The sequence below is a fragment of the Vicugna pacos genome, chromosome 3 (genome assembly GCF_048564905.1).
Source record: "Vicugna pacos chromosome 3, VicPac4, whole genome shotgun sequence".
In the NCBI taxonomy this organism is placed as follows: Eukaryota; Metazoa; Chordata; class Mammalia; order Artiodactyla; family Camelidae; genus Vicugna; species Vicugna pacos.
In genome coordinates this window covers 38,307,970-38,329,374 of record NC_132989.1, presented here as the reverse complement: position 1 = coordinate 38,329,374, position 21,405 = coordinate 38,307,970, and the positions used below count along the sequence as shown (strand labels likewise).

General features: G+C 36.9%; 1 protein-coding gene across 4 annotated transcripts in view; it reads left to right on the top strand.

Moving 5' to 3' along the window:
- Positions 1-485: 485 nt before the first annotated feature.
- HSD17B4 (hydroxysteroid 17-beta dehydrogenase 4) overlaps positions 486-21,405 on the top strand; it is a 74,208-nt gene continuing 53,288 nt past the window's right edge. For 3 of the 4 annotated variants that reach the window (XM_072957896.1, XM_072957894.1, XM_072957889.1), the window contains exons 1-8: positions 486-709; positions 4,805-4,858; positions 13,604-13,711; positions 15,622-15,681; positions 16,946-16,967; positions 17,072-17,118; positions 18,640-18,724; positions 19,818-20,005. In XM_072957896.1, coding sequence (XP_072813997.1) covers positions 652-709; positions 4,805-4,858; positions 13,604-13,711; positions 15,622-15,681; positions 16,946-16,967; positions 17,072-17,118; positions 18,640-18,724; positions 19,818-20,005 — 622 coding nt within the window. In that variant the 5' untranslated portion in view covers positions 486-651. Of the gene's footprint in view, positions 710-1,027; positions 1,049-4,804; positions 4,859-13,603; positions 13,712-15,621; positions 15,682-16,945; positions 16,968-17,071; positions 17,119-18,639; positions 18,725-19,817; positions 20,006-21,405 lie in introns of those variants that run through there. The other variant, XM_072957899.1, reaches the window with a different exon arrangement.

The following is a 21,405-nucleotide window of genomic DNA, read 5'->3' as shown; positions in this document are numbered from 1 at the left end:
AATTCTAGCAGAAAAAGAACCTCCCTGGCCGAAACAAGAGGTCTCCGCACCGGATAGGACCACCGCGCAGGTCTAATCAACCAATTTGTAACAGTTCCATTCCGGAGACCAGCCGAATTCCATTAGGGAAAACTCTGCAATTTTCATGGTTCCCAGATGATTCCCATCCAGGAGGTCCAGGGATTACATTCTGAGAAATTTTTCACCCATCAGTAAGTGTTTCTTTACTTCTTTGGGGTTATTTCTGAAAGCTGCTTAAGGATAGGGGCTGCATCCTCGCCTAAATCCAGGAAAGGCTTGTTGAGTGAATGACAAAACGTTGAGTGAAAGGCTATTCAAGGTTAGCCGAGCCAGCCATTTTACCACACAGGTCCTAACAGCTCCCATTACTTCCCTGTTGCAGAACTGGCTCTTTAAGGCCGAGCCTCTTTGGCAGGCTCTTGCCGTGACTGGAGGCAGACTGGACTACATTTCCCAGAGGTCCAAGGGATTCCCCGCGCAGGCGCACTTGGAAAACTAGGCGTCCGTCTCCTCCTCAGAAACGTGTAGTCCACTGCCTTCCCGCCCCGGGCACTCCCTTAGTGCTCCCATTCCGGCTGTCTGAGCGTCAGTGGTTCTCGGTGTGTGTTTGTGTCGCTACAGGCTGGACTTATGGCCTCGCCGTTGAGGTTCGACGGGCGGGTGGTACTGGTCACCGGCGCGGGGGGAGGTAAGCTGGTGAAGGCGGGGGGGGGCTGGCGTCTGTATCTCTCTCGTGCAGGGAGCCTCCCTTTTCAGCCTGAGGTAAAACGGTAGATGCGGGCCCAACGGCAGGGCTGCGGGCAGCAGAGGCGGGGCGGCTTGGGGAAGCGAGCGACTGGTGGGGAGGTGGCAGGACGGACAACGACCGTTCCCCGGGCGCCGAATCTGCTGAGGGAGAGGTGAGGCTGACCGGCCTTGAGAGGGGAGCCAGCAACTCCTAGCGCATCCCGCTTGCCTCCGCTTTCGAAGCTTCTCCAGGTTTCAGCTCTTGCGTGAGAAGACGGGCCAGGTTGGGTTGCAAAACTAGGTAAAAGTTCTTCCCGACGCTTGTCTGTGCACGTCATTTGAGACTCCCCTGCGGATAGACTCTAGGCCTCTGTCAAGTCTTTTAAAGGTGGCAGAAAAGCTGTCTGGGGGCTGGAATCACCGCCAGAGGAGTAGAGGTGTCAGTCCTTTGCTTTTGAAAAGTCAATCATCTTTCCCTCTGTCAGATGGTTTTAAGTTCACCAGAGGGAACTTAAGTTCAACCTTCTCTAAAAACGGCATCTGATAAGAGTCCTTCTAGTTGTACTTTGTATGCTTACCAAACCAAGTACCGTATTTACAGGTCAACTTAAAAAGTCCTTCTAGTTGGACTTTGTATGCTTACCAAGCCAAGTACCGTACTGCCAAGTCCACTGAAGTCTTGGCATGGATTGTAAACTCAAGTGTTTTCAGGACTCAGGCCAGTGATAAGGGAATAAAATGAGAGTGAGGTGGAGTAGGACCTGGGGAGCAGAGGCCTTTCTGAAGTGGGCCAGATCTTCCCATATTTCACAAGCAAAACGGAGATTTGTTATGTGACATAACTCTATTTTTAGAGGACAGAAAATTAAAACAAACCACTCATACCCACATGGATGCCTTGCAGGGAGATTCTACACTATTTCCAACCAGTCTATGACGTTTATAACCTCCAAGTGCAGGGATCTTGACCTTATGAGCCTTTGATTCCCTACTGGTAGTGCCTTCTACCTAGAATGGGCCTAATGCAGAATTAATGTGAATTATATATTAAAAGTCACAATGAAATTCTGTCAGTTAATTCAATGTAATTTTACATCTCCATTGATAAAGTGGATCATCATGCTTCCTTTCAGAAAATGTCTTAAATATTGACTAGTCAAAGATGTTTTATACCCGTAGCTATGTTCCTTCTAAAACAATCACATGTTTGTAGGAAAACATTTTGTTTACACTTTGCTTTTGATGGAAATAAGTAATGCACCCATGTTTTAAACCTCTTTTGACGGTGAGTGACTCACAGTGTGAAATACATTGTACTCCAGGACCCAGTACACACACATACCATTTATATTTGAAAAAAGTTCGAGACATGGTGTATGGTAAACGTAGTACACCTATAAAGTTTCTATTGTTTCATTAAGTAAATGCACTGTAACGCACTACCTTGATTTTCTGAAGTGTTAATGAATTGTGACTAGACAAGTATGAATTTAGCACCTCCTGTTCATAAATTATTTCATATTTTAAAGAGCCTGGATTTTGATATAGTTGCTAGCCATTAGATTTGAATATTGATCTGAGGGTGGAATATAATTTTGTGGGAAAGTTAAGACTGTCATAAGGTCCACATTAGGCCATCATTATTGAAAGAGATCTAGATTTAGAGATCAAATTCCAGACCTAACATGAAGACTGTTGTCCTTGAGGTCTTGGGGTTCTCATTTACAGATAAGTACCTATAGAGTTGAGGCATTGCTGAACATCCCAGGAGGGTGTCCATGAATGCCTACTGGGCATGTGTCTGGGAATTAATCTGACTCCAACCCACTCATATTCTAGAAATGAACAGAAATATTTTTGCACTATTCAGGTGCTATTGTTTACCTTGAAATATTGACTGGTTTAATGGGAGACCTGGAAGGAGAGGTTTAGAATTGTCCAGACCTAAACAATCTTGCCATGATTGGTGGTATAATAGGAATTTGTATGCGTTAGCTGACTATAGCGGTTGCTGGGGCTGTAACTGTGTAAGAGTGGTGGAGTTGGGCAGTGAAGGGAGGGAATCTGGCCATTTGGAATTTGAGATGGTTGTAAGATAGCAAATTGTAGATCCGGAGATAGCGAGAAGCGTTGGAGTAGTTGAAGAGACTGAAGTCAGGAGAGACTTGGAAGTCATTTGATTTCCTTTGATTGGTAAAGGTAAAAGGTAAAGCTAGAAAGTGAAATAGTCTAGGGACCTGGTCTCAGGGGCTCTGTTAACTTAAAGTCGATAGAAGTCTAGCCCACTGAAGAGAGCGCTAAACAAGCAGGTTGAGAAAAGAATCAGCTGAGATTTGATGGTGCTAAAGAAGTTAAGGTCAAAAGAAAAATGGGGGAGAGAGGATGACTGACAATGAGCCTAGATCTGGGGCAGATTTAAGACAGGATTTGAAAGAGGATTAAGACGAAACAGAAGCTCTTGAATTTAACTTTTTGTGCATTTTGACTGTAAAGCTCTGCTGGGCACCGTGGGAAATGCAAAAGAATGACAAAATCTCAGCCCAAAAGGACCTTCTATTTTAGTTAGGGAGACAGACTAACACATATAAAGTATTTAAATAATGTTTATATAAGCACAGATGTAAAAACATGGGAGGACACTTACGAATCTGTTAATGGACTAGTGGTATGCGAGGGAAACAGGAGAATGTCATTTTTGACTTCATATACAGATTTGTGTGCAGTTTGTATGGCCTTTATGATAAAGGTAGATCACTTACGTATCTTTTGAGAGAATTATATAGCTTGATTTTGAGATAATTCTCTGATTAACTTAGATCAGGCTTTCCTAGAGACTTACCCCATCCTTTCATCTGATGATTTTCTACTTTGCTACCATAACCTTTTTGCATTCTGATCATTAAGTATTTGATTTCTCTAAAAACCTCGTGTTTAGAACAAGTGCTTTAGCCTTGATAAAATATGAGGAGTTTTGTATTAGCTGACTTCTGTCTTATCCATTCAGAGTGGATTAAATTTTAAAATAAAAATTTTGGTGAGCCTTTTGTTTTGGAAAACTTTTTATTTTGGGTTCTTTTTTGAAGAGCCTGATAATTTCGCCATCTCAATTTGTTATCTGTGTACTTATTTATCAATTAATTTAAATTAAATTTAAACTACCAATTAAATTATCAATTAAATTTCAAAAAGTGTACATGTTAAAACAAATTAAGCAATACACAAGTAAGCTTTCTACCTCTTGTTGCTAGTCAGACAGTTCTGTTCCCCAGAGGTAACCACTAATTGCCAGTCTCTTATATTGTCTTTATTCTATGCCTAGAAAACTTATATAGGTATGTGTCCATTTTTGAATGCAGAAATTTATAGCTCGTACCTTTGAGTCAGAATTAAATATTTCCTGTGTATGATTGTGTGGTCAAGGTTCAGAGCAGGATATAGAAATCACTAGATATTTGAAATAGGAAAGGACTTCGTATAGGGAGTTAGATTTTAGACAGTACCTCCTGGAATTACTTATGGAACAATATAAAACTGGTCCATTGGGGAGCTACTACCTCTGAGGCTGGCATTGGAACTGTCAAAGCCCAAACAGTCCCTGGACCTCAGGATCTAGAGAGTAGAAGCTGCCAGCCAGAGATTAGGGAGCTAGTCAAGAAGGTGCCACTGTATCCACTTAATACCTAGGAATTTTCAAGAAATCAGCTTCTTAACCAACATCAACAGTCAGAAATCACAATGAGCTGGCTTCTGCCTCATTTCCTCTTTCCAGTTTTCATGCAAATGTGTTCAAAGGTGGAACCCAGTTCACATCTAGCATCCTAGAATCTAGGCAGAATGGTAAGAAATGGTAGGTAGAATAGGTAGAATACAATTTTAACCTTTCCAACCTCTGCAAGTAGAAGAGGATAAAGTAGAGGCTGAGAGTACCAACAGGGACTCTGTCCTTGTAATGTAATTAATTGCTCACCAGTTACTTTGCAATAGGGATTGAGTTGAGTGGGCCAAAAAAATTATGCTGTCCTTTGCTCAACGTTATGATTATTTTGTTTTTTAATAGGATTGGGCCGAGCCTATGCCCTGGCTTTTGCAGAAAGAGGTGCATCCGTTGTTGGTAAGTTGATATATTTTTCTTTTTAATCAGTAGCTGGGAACTAAAATACAGTCTTCACAAGCCAGACACCTTTGTATTTACATCAAATAATTTGTCAAGGTCAAATTTCATCACTAATTTTTTCTCCTGTCAGAAAAATTGTTTCCTGTTTTAGGCTGACTTTTTAACTTACTTTTTAAGGTAAACTAGTTTCACAGAATTTGCAACTTAACAGAATTGAGAAAGATGGGCAGGTATTCATAGTATAAAAGGAAATTCTTGAGTTTGGTAAAGTGTGGGCTGTAATTTTTCAGTGTAGAAGGCTGGTGCAAGATGAGTCCTTCTGAGTTTAAATATATTGATAGGGTAAGAAATAAGTGCATTTTCATAACTGGAAGTTTGAAATCAAGGAATCCAAAGTGTGGGGTTTTAAAAAATCTTTCTTCAAAAGTTTTCAAGTGGATGCTTTTACAACAGTTTTTATAATTTGTAATTAAAGGGGCATTTGCATGAGTTTTATGGGGAGGGGGTCAGTTGGAAGATGCTGTATTGAAGAATTCCAAAGGTGGGAGATCTTAGTAATCTCAGTGGTTTGCCCTGGCCTGATATACTTGGCAGTTGGTGAGGGCATAGGAGTGAATTTGTCTACAGCCAAGCCTTGTGGAAAATAACAAAATGAGTGCTCTGAGTTGGATTGGTGTGTAGGGCAGATGTTATGGCCCAATCTTTATTAACATCTTTCCTGAGCTAAAATTGTTGGCCTGCAGTGACCTCCCAGTCTCAGATTTCCTACATCTTACTGGGGAATACAGAGAGGCGAATTTCCCCCAATTAGTTTACGGAAACGTGTAAGAAAAGAGTAAACAAGCACCCGGGTTTTCTAAACAAAGAAGAGCTAAGCAGGACACTTAATGCACTCTTCTCCTTCAGTGTGGGTGTGTAGCTTGTCTTTACGGAAGGGACAGAGAGACTTTGGATGTTCCTTGTTGAAGGTCATTGCCACTGTCTGTTAATCCAATCTGCTTTTTGTGACAAGGAAACATTTTGACATATGATATTTGGCCAAAGTGTGTATTTCAGGCCTTCATTGCCAGATTTTCCCAAGAGTATTTCATTCTTGGGAAATGTCAGGGCCTAAAGGTACATGTCATTACTATTTTTTTCTTTCAAAAAATACTGCTATTTATTTATTAATATTTTATCTTATAACTTTTTATTTGCTTATGTCTTTTCCACTCAATTTTAGAAGTGCAAATACCTTCTATATCTCCTAAAGGACCTAGATTATTGCCTTTTGTAAAGAAGGTACTTTGTTCATTGGTTCTTTTATTGTTTGATGTAGCCTTTTTGGCAGGGGGTTAGTGATTGGTGAGTCTTTGAGATTGGTTGCATAAATTTCTACCTTTTTTATTGTGACTAAGATATAATCTTAGTTTATAAACTGTTTTATAAAACCTTTTACAACAATATGGGTTTGTGTGGATCAGTTACCCTCTGTTTATTTATTACCTTTGAATATGTTGAATTCAGATTGGAGTTTTTCAGTTCTAAGGAAAATAATCAACAGGGATGGTGTGTCTGTTATTTTGTTTTTGCCTTAGGGATGATATTGCAGTAATTGCTTGTAAAAGTCCAAGAAGGCAGAGAATTCGTGTCCTTGGATACATATTTGCCAAACTTGGCTGGAGAGGCAGATTTAGTTTGATTTATGTGAAACTGCAGAGCTTTTCACTGATGTTTTCTACCACTTTTTGGACTGTGACCAGGCTACCAGTAGGTTGTGTTCTTCCCTAACCACCACTACCCTCTGCTTTAACTTTTTAAACATAAATGCCCTGCGTCCGGGTTGTATCATGTGCACTAATGTTTCTCCTCTGTTAATTTTATTCTGCTCAACATATTTTTACCTGAGTAAGCAAACGTAGGATTGATGACATCAGAATATCTTACTTCTGGAAAAATAACTAATCATTTAATCCTGTAACTAGTTAAGAGGCCAATGAGAAGTAAGACCTTAAGAGATGGCGGTGGCTTGTTTCTCATACAAGTCAACTTTTGCTGGGTTATACTGGACTAACAAATGAATCTCAGTGGTTTGCAGTAATAAAGGATTATATCATACTTTCATGACCTTTAAGCTTTTGGTCAGCTGTGTCTCTGCTCTTCATATCTTACTAATTTCAAGATCCAGCTGAAGAAGCAGCTTCCATCTGGGACATTGCTCTTCTTGGAACAGAGGTGGCTCTTAGAACTTCTGTTCAGAAGTAGTCACATCTGCGCCTGTTTTGTTGGCTGAAGTAAATCACCTTGCCAAGCCCAAAGTTAAGGGCATCTCTGACTGAATGTTAATAGGATTACTCTATTTTATATTTCATAGTGTGAGGTATAATGGGAGAGTGACATCTGGTATAAGAACTGATTAGCCTTTGGCTGATAATTATCACAAGGGAAATTTGGTTTTGTACACATTACATCTTGCAGGAAATGTTCGCGCATATCTGAAGTGAACGTTGGGAATAGAATAGTTTTGAGGTTTCCTCAGATGAGCCATATCCATTTCTCTGAATATTAAGTTTTATCTTGAGGGCAAGAACACAGAGAAGAGCCAAGTCTTCCAGCAAGGATAACCTCTTCTTGGACAGTAAGAAAGGCAGAGCACTTTCTTTTTTTGAACTGAAGAAGTAACGCTTTTGTAATTGAAATTACAGTCTTCTAAAGTGAGATCAACATGATTTCTATGCTGCAGTTACATAATAACTGGTAAAGATGAGTCTTAAGTGCCTTTGGTCTGATGCCAGAACCTGTGTTTTTAACCACTGTATGATCCTGACAGCCACAAGGTGAACTGTAGTGGGGAAAGTGAATTGCCTTTGAAGTTAGGTCAGGCTTCAAATCCTGGCTCTGCCCTCTCAATGAATGACCTCTCTAAATATTACCTAATAACTTCCAGGATTATGATGGGGATTAAATGACATCAAGAATTGGACCTTTTGAAAAGGGAAAAAAGCCAACATTAGAGACTGCCTACCATGTGCTGAGCACTATGCTCAGGATCATGTCAAAGTGAGCCTGTGGTTTTATTTACTCAAGGGGCACCCCAGGCTGGAGTGAAACCATCCAGGGGAAGAAGATTGAGAGATGAGAGGTCAAAGGAGACCAGAATATTTAGGACCATTTAGTTCCAAGTAAGGACTGGCTTCTACCTGGGTTGAGATGGAAAGCCATTGGAGTGTATGAATAGAGGAGCAACATGACCTGATTTAAGGTTTAAATGCATCATTCTGTTTGCTGAGTGAAGAATAGATTATAGGGGCGCAAGAGCAGAAGTTGAAGAGAATGATGATCACATCGTGGTTTATTATACTATTGACTCTTCTTGTCCCCACTTGTAATTTTCTCTTAAGAAGAAGAAGGAGAAGGAGGAGGAGGAGAGGAAACCTGTCTGGTTATTGCAGTAATCCCCCTACAAGTTGGTGATTCAGACAGGTGGTAGGGGTGAGGGTGGTCCACAGAGGTTAAATTCTGGACATATTTTGAAGGTAGATTTTCTTATTTGCTGATGTGGGCTGAAAGGGAAAGAGAAGGCTGTTTACTGAAAAAGGAAAGACTGAAGGAGGGCTGGGTTCACAGAGAGGGGACATTCCCGTTAGACTTTCAGAGGGAGGTATTAAGTAGGCAGTGGGACATAGGACTCTGCAGGGGCAGAGGGGGCAGGTTGAAGCTATGTAATCGGAATATTCTGAGTTTCTAGGTGGTATTTAAAACCAGGAGACTAGTTCAGCTTACCCAGGAGTGGCTGCAGATAAACAGGAGAAGAGGTCCCAGGACTGAACTCTGGAGGACTTAGTCTCTCATTTTCAGTTTCTTTTCCCTTTAAGGAGACCTTTGAAGCCTTCTTGTTGTTGAGACAACTTAGGTCCCTTAAATTAAAAGTGCCTAATTTAAGACACTGCTTTCTAAACCACCACCACGTTCAGATACATTTATGGCCATTCTGGAAAAGATTCCTGATGAACTACAGTGATTGTATCTTTCTACCAAACAATGAAAACAGTATGGGAACTCTGTTTTTCCCCTTTTCCTTTGGTTGTCCAGAAGCTTAAGGGTAAACCTGACACTGTCTCCAACTAGAGTAACTATTAACTTATCCTTTCAATAGGCTTCTCTTTCTCTGATGTAACATTTTCTTGACTTTTCTGATCTTTATTAGTCCATGCAAGTTCATTTTATATTTAAGGCACTTTGAATACTTTTTGGTAGCAGTCAGGACATAAACAGAATATAGGAAGAAATCTTCATTGGGCCCACAGCTCTGAAATCAGTGAAATGCTTCTTAATGCTGTTGATTGCTGTAGGAAACTATCAAAATGGGAGGAACGGCATCAAGCATAGAAAATAGAAATGTCTGAAAGGACATCCAGGAAGTGCTTAATAGTTACCTTTGGGAGAAACTGGCATAGGGCAAGGATTGAAAAGGATTTTTTTGAATCTGCAGGGCTTAAATTTCTTAAAAAGGATAAAAAAAGTAAATAACCTCGCCAAAAAAAAAAAACACCATTTATAGTATAATATTGACCTTATTATCTTTTCATACACTTCTTGAATTACTCAGTGCAAAAGATGTCACTTATATAACCAATATATATAAAAGTTACTCCAATTTTATAGAATTGGAAGCATCATTTTACTTTGGAAATAAAAATGGTTTATAGAGATGTCATTGGTGATAGATATGACTCAGTGCTGACAAATCCTTGGATTGAATAAATATTTGAATATGTCTAAATGTACTTATAAAGCACTCTTCAAATGCAAAGCATTATAACGTTATTACTCTTTATAATTAAGTCAGAAGTTAGAAACTGCTGTATAAGCAATTTCTTGCACTGAGAGCAAAAAGAAGGATCTACGTATAGTAAACTGAAGCATAAAATGAGGCCAACCTTCAAGGGATCTTGAAAGTTAGGCAGTGAATAAAAGGGTTCCACTACAGATTTTGAACAAAAGAATGACATAATATAAAGTCTGGCTTAGGGCCATTACCCAGCAAGTGTCTGTTGATCGCCTGGGGAGGTTAAGAGGAGGCAAAAGACCACCCCTTTTTGGTGGGGAGGCAACTGCAGTAATATGGGCATGAAATGATAGAATAGAAACGATGGCAATAAACAGTTCCTCAAAAGAACTGGAAACTTCTCAGTGCACAGACTGTCTATCTTAAGAGCCCAAAGCACCGGGCACAGTGTTGGTACAGAGTGGGAATATAGTGATCGTTTGAAATCGATGACAAGACCTGGGGCTCAGTGACATGTGCTGTTCAGAGACGGGAGGAGGGAAAGAGTGCCTGGGAGATAACTCCCCCAGCAGAGAAGTGATGCTGAGAAGGTGGGACAGTTTGAACAAGGTGATGATCAGTTTAGTTTGCATTTTTTTTCCTGTCAAACTGAAAGTGACATATTCCCTTAGCTGGTTTAGCAGCCATCATATCAAGAGCAAGCATGTTTCTTGCTCTAGTCTTTGAAGCCAATTGTCAGAGGAGACTAGGGTAAAGGGTAGAGAGACAGAACAAGAAAGCCAGCTTCTGAGAGCTAAGTCCTGTCCAGTAAACAGGATTACTAAAGACAGATTCACATTTCTCAATCTGGTTTTCATAACAAAATGCTGAAAAACAATGTACGTAATACTCATCAAGTATTATTAATGCTCAGATATTACCTCTGTTTCCTTCTTAACATTTAAATAAAGGAATTTATTATTTATAACATATGACAAAAAATTAAAATCTTTTATAAAGGAGGGACACGTACAAATCTGTAAGAAAGAAAAGCATCTCAAATGAAATGTGATTTAAGCAGGCAAAAAATAAGAAATATAAATGATCAATAAGCCCATGAAAATAAAATGTTACCTGACTAGTGCTCAAAGGAATGTAGGTAAATTAAAATAATGAGCTACAATTTATAATCATTTAATCGTTAGACTGAGAAGAATGATAATGTCCACTGTTGTAAGGATGTGGGGAAACAGGCATTCTCACAAAAATGTGGTCTGATTTTTAGGCCATCTATACCTGATAACTCGGTACTTTGTTTTTAGGTATCCATTTACCTCTTAATAGAGTACTTTTATAGGTTTTAAGTGTGTTTTAGAATTCTCTGGTTCCTTACATTCCTGCTCTAGTGGTTGACATATAGCAGTATTTAGTTCAATCTCAGGGTAGATTTTTAGTAAAAAAAAAAAAACCACATTGTCTTTAATAGACTATCCAAGTCACTGATTAATTTAAAATGCCAAATAAGCAAAAGACTTTGCATCTTAAAAAAAAACTCCTTAGAGGTGTAAATTGGATTTTATATGGAGGATTTACGAATATATCACGTTTGGGGATATTTTGATGGTTTCAGTTGAAAAGGCTCTGTCTTTAACTATCATAATCTTACCGTTTTTACTACCTGTTTTAAAAAGCTATTTGTTTGGCTGAGGTGGCTGACTTAATGTTTCCTCTATATCTTCCCCAAACAAATGAGATTTTTTTTAAGTGGAAATAATTAGAATAAAGGAAACTTTTGTTTATAGCATTAGAGGAGCAGGGTGTTACTGTGGTAGGTCTAGGTTCTGGTCTGGATTTTGCCATTTCAAGCTTTGCTAGGTAACTTGTTCCCTCTTCTGTGGAAATTGGAACATCTGTTCTTGCCAAACTCCTAAAAACCTATATGGAGATTAAATGCAGCAATGTACAGTATATACATAATGGGTCTTTGAAAATGCAAATACATATATGTACCAGTATAAGGCAGTAATGGTATTAAAAACTATTATTATTATTATTATTATTATTATTATTATTATTATTATTATTATAGTTACACATTTAAGCGGTAACAGCGTTACATAGTATGGCTACATTGCTCTTTGTTTACAATTACAAAAACTCTTTTAACATTATTGCTATCCAAGCCCGTCAGTATGTAACCCATGCTTTTCTAGTTTAGGTTGTAATCCCTGCAATTTAGCTCTGTTGTTGGTGGCATAACTGAGTGGGATTCATTGTTAAATTTGTGCTCTCTAGCATAGAGACTTGTCTTGAGTAAATCTGTTATGATATTGTTTCACTGCACATCATTGATCACAGTAAATTATCCAGGCTTCAGTGCTTACCTTTGATTGCACATGGCTGTACTTTAAACAGTTTCCACTTGGGGGTAATGTTTCATTGCACAATTGAACAATTCTTTGTTTACTTAAATGTTTCCTTTGCCAGTTTGCTTTTGAGCTTTCCCTTGCTTAGATAAAAAGGGTTGTAAAAGCTGCAAGTCTTAAAATCTTGATAATTTTTACTGGTTGTTTCCTGTCATTTGAGTAATTGCCTGGAAATGAACAATTGATAGGAATTTAATCTTGAGAATTGTACCACTTTTTTTTTTTTAAATCTCTGAGGGATAATGTAAACCTTTCCCCATTATTTTGTCTCTTTGCAGCATTTTTTTAATTTACAGTAAGATTGATAAAATGTATTGTTATAAAAAATATACCCCAGTCCACAAAAATTTTGAATATAGGGAGATGTTATATGGTCAATGTGGTCAGTTGTTAAACATGTAAATCATATATATGGTATAAATTAGTGACTAAACACATATTAGTTGTGTATATAATTTTTGGTCTCTTTGAATAAATAGTCTTTATTTGTTTCTTTCATTTTTAGACTATGACACTGTGTTTTATGGAAGTTCACAAGTGTGCTTCTCCAAGAGTTTAATATTGCACTTGCTCTTTATCACCATTCCTGTAAACAAGCTTTCATGACGTGGAGAAGATATTTCACACTGTTTATTTAACCATTTTTTTTTATTGTGGTGAGAACACTTACTATGAGATCTGCCTCCTTAATAGATTTGTAAGTGTACAATACACTATTATTAACCATAGGCCCTGTGTTGTACAGCAGATAAGATCTCTAGAACTTCCTCACCTTGCATTATTGAAACTTCATTGATTAGCAACTCCTCATTTTCTCCTTCCCCAACCTCTGCAACCACCATTCTACTCTGTGATTCTATGAGTTTGACTATTTTAGATACTTTCATGTAAGTAGAATCGTGTGGTATTTGGCCTTCTGTGACTAGGTTACCATGCTGTATTCAAAGGTCATCCACGTTGTCATATATTGCAAAACTTCCTTCTTTGTTTTTAAGGTTGAGTAATACTCCATTGTATGTGTGTACCACATTTTCTTTATCCATTTTATTTGTCAATCAGTAGGTTTTTCCCACACCTTGGCTATTGCGAATAGTGCTGCAGTGAACATTGGGGTGCTGTTATCTCTTTGGTTCCTTATTTCAGTTCTTTTGAATAAGTACCCAGAAGTGGGATTGCTAGATCACATAGCAGTTCTATTTTTAATTTTCTGAAGAATGTCCATATTGTTTTCCTGTATGTTTAATATTAATTTTGATCTTTAGGTTTCTTTCTTTTCCTTCTTTTTGCTAAAAGTGGCTTGAATTATGTTCTTTTTCTTTACAAAAAAGGAAAAACATTGCACAGTTAAAAATTTCATGACATGAACCTATGTGTAAACATATCTATATATCTATATTTAAAAACAAGAAGGCGTGTTTTAAAGGTACATATCTCATGGTGCTTTCAGTAAGGTGGAATAGGGTAGGAGGGAACTGGGCAGATGACTGAAGAAATACACTTAGAGTGTTTCATTTCCAACTCATATTTTTAAGGGCTAGAACTGAATTCTTACTTACTTTTGCATTGCAGTGAATGATCTAGGAGGAGACTTCAAGGGAGTTGGTAAAGGCTCGTCAGCTGCTGATAAGGTTGTTGAAGAAATAAGAAGAAAAGGTGGAAAAGCAGTGGCCAACTATGGTATGATTTTTGAGAGGACTATACTGTTTTATTTTTTTCTCTGCTAATGCTACTTCTCATGTTAATAATCATTGAGCAAATATCTCAGGATTCCAGTGTAATTATGAAATTAGATTGTACGTAAGTCTGACAAAGTCTGGCTACATATTTTATATAATATGTGAGAATTTTTTTAAACTTTTGATGTAGATTATTTCATGAGTCTAACTTTTATTCTATTGTTTAATTTTTTTATTAATAAGCACATGATATATTCAGTACATTATTGTAGAATTGGTTGTGAATATGTTCTTGTTCTTAAAAGACCTGCTCTGTGTAAAAAGTCTTTTTTTCTACAGAATAATAAATTATTTTTTTAAAATTGTTTCTTAGAAAAATTCTTAAAGCAATATTGTGTAAGAAGTGAAATGCCCCCTTTCTGTACCCAGACTTCATATTCCATACTGCACAAGTTATCATTGCTATATGTAACTTTCTTATCATTATAAAAACTTAAGAGTCAAAATTAGGCTTGACATTAAAAATAAAGCCACGAGAAGAGCAGCAAATACAATCTTTACATTTGATGTATTGATTCTGATAGTATTTGTAAGGAACCTTCTTGAATAGATTTATTTTACAAAGCCAGTGCTTACTGACTTCCGCAAATTAGATTTTTTTTTTTTTGGACCAGGGATAAAATTAGATTGCCGGTGGGTTTTTTTTTTTTTTTTGAAATTTTAGAGGAAAGGAAATAGGATATGATTTGTTTTGAGTGTTCAAGCGAATAATGAGACAGACATTTTAGTGTCTTCTTTCCACATTGAGGATCTAGAAAAATGTTTGCAACTTTTTTTTTTTTTTTTTTTTTTTTTTAGTTCTGGGGTTTTAAAACCAATTTTTTAAAGGTAAAGATTCCAGACTCCCCTCCCCGCCCCCTAGTTTTGATATGCAACGTGTAGCAGTCAGGAAAACAGAAGCCCTCTAGGTTTTCCAAGTGTGAAGGGTTTGAATAGAGAATTTGAGGCTTACCGTTGGAAGGGCTGGGCAGGTGCGTGTCAGGGAAACTGTCACTGACCATCTCAGCAGGTGGTTCTCAAGAGCTAACCTAGATGTGCTGCCAATCTTACATCTACAGCCTGCTCACAAGATTGCGTGCATCTGCAGGCTTCTACTTTTTCACCCTTTGAGTATCTCTTTTTGTAGGTCTAACTCAAGGCTGGCAGGGTCCCAGGGAAGGAACCTGGCTCCTCCCAGGTAGAAAGAGGCAGTGGTGATGTTGAGTTGCCATCTGACCATTTGACCCACAACTCTGGGGATGTGAACCCTTCTTCTGGGCTGATTAGCAGAAAATAACGAAGCCATAATATTTTGTTGAGCTTTACTTTTTGTAGTTAGTATTACAAAAACAGTAAGTTTGTTTTCCATATGTAGTGGTGTAGCCTTGAGCATGCTTTTTCAAATCAAACGTGCTCCTCCTCCCCTCCTCAAATTCTCATTTGCCTATGTAGCTACTTAAAACTAATAGGAATGAAATAAAATTGAATATTCATTTTGTTGTACCAGCCACATTTCAAGCACTTAATAGCCACTTGTGGTTACTGGCTGCAGTGCAGAAATAGGACATTTCCATCTTCCCAGAAAGTTCTATTGCACAGTGCTATCTTAGATATTATTAGTCAAATACTTCTTCTTTACCCCCCTCCTTTTTTTTCCTCCTGTAGGTTAAAGAATTGTCTTAAGGACTAAGTTTCCTTTATAACATTAGATCACCTGTATTTTAGTTTGTTATGTACCTGCAATATAAATGTATTTTCCCTAGAAATGAGTTCTGTTGAATGAATGTCTGTCATGTGCTCTGACGCACAGAATTTGGAAGTCTTTTGTGAGGGATGTTACTGAAGTTTTGTATTAATTTTCTTTTCCTTCAGATTCAGTGGAAGCAGGAGAGAAGGTTGTGAAGACAGCGCTGGATGCTTTTGGAAGAATAGGTGATGACTCTTTGTGTTTATTGTACTAACAGAGCAGCTTCTACCTTTCTAATGAAATATTTGTTATTTTACTTTTGTTTAGTAAAAACTCTCTTTGGTAATCAAATTTTTATTTTTGTTTTCAAAATTAATTTTTTTACATACCCTATCTTATTCCACAAAGGGCTTTCTGTAACAGTTTTTATGCGTGTGTGTGTTGTGTCTGTTTTATATATTTTTTGCACTTTAAGGGCCTTTAAAAATTTGTAAGCATTTTCTAAGTATCCATTTTATAACTAATTATACCCCAAATGTGTTTAGACAATCAAAAATAAATCAGTATTTTGGCAATAGAAGATCCAGTGGACTCTTTGGATAATTATAATGATTCAGATTAAAATGATTCAGTATCTTGCAAATTAATTAAGATGAATTATACATAATAAAAATCCTCATTTTAAAGAAGCATTTGAAATATATTGTTTAGTCCATCCTTCTCTAGATAATGTTCCTGATTTAGTCCCATATGTTCTTAATAGAAAATTATTGAATTACTGGAGAGAAACTACTGCAGATAAGCCCAACATGTTTATAGTCTGGAAAACATTAATTTTTGTTGTTTGAATGTGCTCCCCCCATTTTTTGTCTGTCGTATTTATGTAGCTATGTTTGGTTAGCTTATAGGAGACATGTTCACTTACCATCTGACAGAGGGATAAAGACCACGAAGATGTGAAATCATAAGGTGAAAATAGCCACAAGATGGTGGTGGAACCTTAAAAAAATCCCTTTCTTTTTATAGTGGAAGAAGGCAGTTATGTCTGATGATAGGCCATCAGTTTTTAACTCTAGTCATTTTTTATGAGCTTTTGACTTTCGAGGGGCAAGAAGAAGTCTTTTAAATTTTTAACTTTCTCAGTGACTTTTGAAGTTAAATGAGGGATGGCTTATGATTATCACTGAATTCTAAGAACCTAAGAGTTGTGTGACTGCTAAGTCTTTACATAAGCTCATAGAATTTTGGCAGAAGGTAAAGGTAGAAAAATTTAGGTATGTAGGTTTGAGAGGAAAAGACTAATATAGTGTGATACTTGTGCTGCTGTGAATCATATTTTTTTTGTTGTTGATTTAGATACAAAATTTTGTTCTGATAGCACTTGTTGCCTATTATACCTACTTTTCCATGGGGGATAAAGAACATTTTTGAAAGAAATGTGAATTGTAAGCAAATGCAAATTAGTAAGCTTGCTTTTATATTTGTGACTTGGATCTTTTTATATTGTAGATGTTGTGATCAACAACGCTGGGTGAGTATTTCTTTTTTCATTTTCAGTAAAGTAATGTACATGCAAAGTTTTTTTTCTTAAGAGTTTGCTTTCTCCTCTAGACATATATAATATCAATTTTTCAGAATTCTAAGGGACCGTTCCTTTGGTAGAATAAGTGATGAAGACTGGGGTAAGTTGTTTTAAATTTATGTCTATGTAGAACATACTTATCCATTTAGCTTTTTAATATTTGACAAATGTATACACTTAAGGAAAAACTTGCTTCTACCTGTTTTTGCTTCTGCTAATGTAAGTGATGAATAAACTTTACAACTGAAAACGATGAACAGTTGAAAGTAGTTTTTGTTAACTTTTGATAAATTAAAAAAATTTAAAATCTGTTGACAGAAGTTATCCAAAAGGCTTTTGTGCCTTTCATTTTTTCCCCTTTTTTCTCTTTGAGAGGTTGTCAGCATTTTCTTGCAGTATTAGTTGTTTTTAACAGCCTTTTTGCATGCTTCCCTGGCTGTGTGATTCTTATTTCAAGAGCAGGAACAGTATGTGAAAGAGAGTCTGAGGCACTAAAAATAATGGAGATCTGAGAATCAGGTGGGAAAAATCCAGATATAATTTTGAAGCTTCTAGTAAGTAGGAAAAATTTCCATTAGTAATGTCATGTTGGAAAGGTTGAGTTTAGATAATGAACAGATTGTGACTTTTTTTTCCCCCTGTGTGCTCTTCTTTGCCCTTACTTTCGTTGGCCATCAGAACTAAAACAGGCACTGGTGGCTGAGACAGTGGCAGGCATGGTAACAGAGGTGAATAAGATCATTGTTTATACAGTGTGTTTCTGGGGAATATTGCCAGAAGTTCTTCTGGAAGGAGCCATATACCTTTGTGACTTAGAATTAAGCAAAGAAGGTCTTTTAATTTCCTCTTCCCTTGTAACAACTGGGGTGAAAAAGGAGCTGAGAAAGATGAGATTTGTTGGCATAGGGACTTATGTTGGTGCTTTGCTTTGAGCTCTGATGAGGCTAGGATATTTCCTCCTGTTTTCATCAGAATAAAATTAAATCTAGAATCGTTCGTCTCTCTGAATCAGCCCCCAAGTTGTCTGTTTATTAGATAACATCTCTTAAAAACAGATATGCTTCTCTCCTTCTCTCTGTTTTTCCCTCTCCTCTTCCCCTATTTCCTAACACCATCGTCCCCTCCCCATCCCACCACCACCTCTCTCTAATTTATTTGCAAACCCTGGTTAAAATAGGGATATAGAGATATACTGTAAACATTCCTTGATGATGACCCATGTAGTTTATAATTATCCTTTAACTAATGTTTGTGTTGAGTCCCAATTGTATGTGTAAGATTCTTCGGTGTTTGTATTCACGAATTTTTATATAAAGTAGGCATAAATTAAAGATGGCATTGTATTTAGATGTGTACAGACATCATATTTAGATGGTTGTATTTATGACAAAACTGTAATAATTAGACCATAAATTAAAGGCAAAACAGGTATGAACCACTGATTGGTTATGTAATTGGAACTAAAGCAAAAATGATTACTCAGAGTGTGACAATACTTGATTTTGAGTGCTAGGTATAAAATGAACATCTTTATGTAAGTAAATCATTGCTTGTGTTGATTCTGAGATATGCCTATCTAATTTTTGACAAAATATATAATAAAAATAATTTCTTATTTTAGATATAATCCATAGAGTTCATTTGCGGGGCTCATTCCTAGTGACCCGGGCAGCATGGGATCACATGAAGAAACAGAATTTTGGAAGGTAGAGTTGTCTGTGGCTGTCAGGGGAGCTTGGGGATGCTGTGTGTGGATTTTTGTGTACAGAGGAAGGGAGTTGCTTTGACATCAAGAAACACTCCTTCAGATATGCACAAGCTTTTTAAATGTAGTTTTGGCACATGTCTTCTCATTAGATTGATACCAGTTAGTGACAGAATAGCTGAGCTGAACAGCTTTATATTTCTTTTCATCTCCTGCTTTTCATAATTAATGATTTTCCTGCTGTTCTCTGGTATTTTAGCAGTATAAACATTGAGGATACAGCTGTGTTTTATTCTTTAACCAAAAGTATCATTTTGTGTGTCCAGTGACCAACCAGGGAGAGATGAATGGCTATCTTCAACCAGCTGGTGCTGGTCAGACATGAGTTAGTCTTTATAAACTAGGAATGGTAGAACTCTCATGATTGCGTCTACATGGCTTATATGTGACAGACCTAGTAAGTGGCTCCATGCACTGTGGTGTCAAGGTTATTCCTTGTTAACTAAGAGTTCACACACATCTGCTAGAAGTAAGTTGTTTGTGGTACCTGTTCTTATTGGAGATTTCTAGCTTATCCTGATCCTAGCAGTTTCTGAAAGTTAGTGATATGATTTATTTTACTTGTTCTACTAGGCAGAGTGAGTGAAATTGGGTCAGATTATGAGATGGCATTGTTTTGTTGGGTCATTTAATATTATCCATAAGGAGAGGTATAAAGTGATGAGAACTAAAGAATTAGAACTGCTTGATCTGATATTTCTTACTAATATTTTAATTGGTAAATCTAGAGTTTATTTTATTTTTATAAATATTTATTGTTGTTTTCAGTAGGTAATGTACACACATTCTTATACTTGAGTTCATTTGGTCCTGACCAGGGATTCTTTTTAAAATAGTTAAATCTTATACTTGAATTTTGAGAGATTGCTCTTATTACTAATATTAATTTAGATATATGAATCATGACTTTAAGGACCTAATGGAAGTATATAGAGTTGCTTTTGACATGTGTAATACATGAAAAAAAATGCTTAGAGTTGCAACATTGTCAAAACATAGACAAGATGATTTTAACAGATTGACTTTCCTTTTAGGATCATTATGACTTCATCAGCTTCAGGAATATTTGGCAACTTTGGCCAGGCAAATTATAGTGCTGCGAAGCTGGGTCTTCTGGGCCTTTCAAATACTCTTGCACTTGAAGGCAAGAAAAACAACATTCACTGTAACACTATTGCCCCTACTGCCGCATCACGGATGACCCAGACTATTTTGCCTCAAGGTAAGTAGTTTAGATTTTCAGTACTGTTACCCACAAATCTGTGTGGAGTGAGCTTTGCAAAAGTATTTAATTTATTGAGTAGTTAAAAAAAAATTCCTCACACTTTCGAAAAGCGTTATATGTAATATATGTTCATTATAGAAAATTCAGAAAAGCACAAATGAAAAAGTGAAAGATGACCCATAATTCAACCATACAAAGATAAATGTTCTCTTTGTCTAGATAGGCATACATGCATTTTTTTTAACAGAATGAGGTAATAGCATTCTTACTGTTTTATAATAATAATAAGATAGTTTTTTGAATAAAAGTAGATTTATTTTGAGAGATATACATGGCAGCGGAGGGGGTTGGTGGTTAAAGTAAAGGCTGTACACACTCCATAGACAGTGTGTGTGTTGCCTCAGAAGTCAAGAGAGAAAGAGCCAGTAATTATTATTTTAAAAAAATTAATTGTGTTTTTTAGAGCAGTTTTAGTTTTATAGAAGAATTGAGCAGATAGTAAAGAGAATTCCCATAGACTCCACCTCCCACACAGTTTTCCCTATTATTAACATCTTGCATTAGTGTGCTGCATTTGTTACAATTGACGAACCAGTATTGATCCATTACTATTAAGTTTATAGTTTACATTCGGGCTCACTCTTTATGTTGTACAGTTGTATGGGTTTTCACAAATGCATACTGTTAATGTACACACCATTATAGATTATACAAAATATCTACTTCCCTAAAAATCCCGTGTTCCATCTCTTCATTCCTCTCCTCTTCTTCCCAAATGTCTTGGAGGACTGAAGCTCACTTCTTTTTAAATTTTTATTTAACTTACTTATTTTTTTAATGGGCGTACTAGGGATTGAACCCAGGACCTCCTGCATGCTAAGCACATGCTCTACCACTGAGCTACACCCTCCCCCTCATTTCTTTTTATCACTGAATAATATTACATGGTATGGAGGTACCCACGGTTTGTTTATTCATTCACCTATCAAGGAACATTTTGATTGCTTCCAGTTTTGACAGTTATGAGTAAAGCTGCTGTAAAAATTCATGTGCAGGTTTTTGTGTAGACATGTTTTCAGCTTATTTGGGTAAATGTTAAGGAGGATAATTGTTGAATTGTATGGTAAGACTATGTTTAGCTTTGTAAGAAATTTCCAGACTGTTTTCCAAAATGGCTGTATCATTTTGCATTCCCACTAGCACTGAATGAGAGTTCTTGTTGCTCTACATCTTTGCTGGCATTTATTTTTATGACTTTTTGCATTTTAGTTCTCTTAATAAGTATGTATGTTTTAATTTGCAGTTCCCTAATGATACATGACATTGTACATTTTTTCCTGTGCTTATTTGCCATTTACTTGTTGTGTTTTATGATGTATCTGTTCATACCTTTTGAC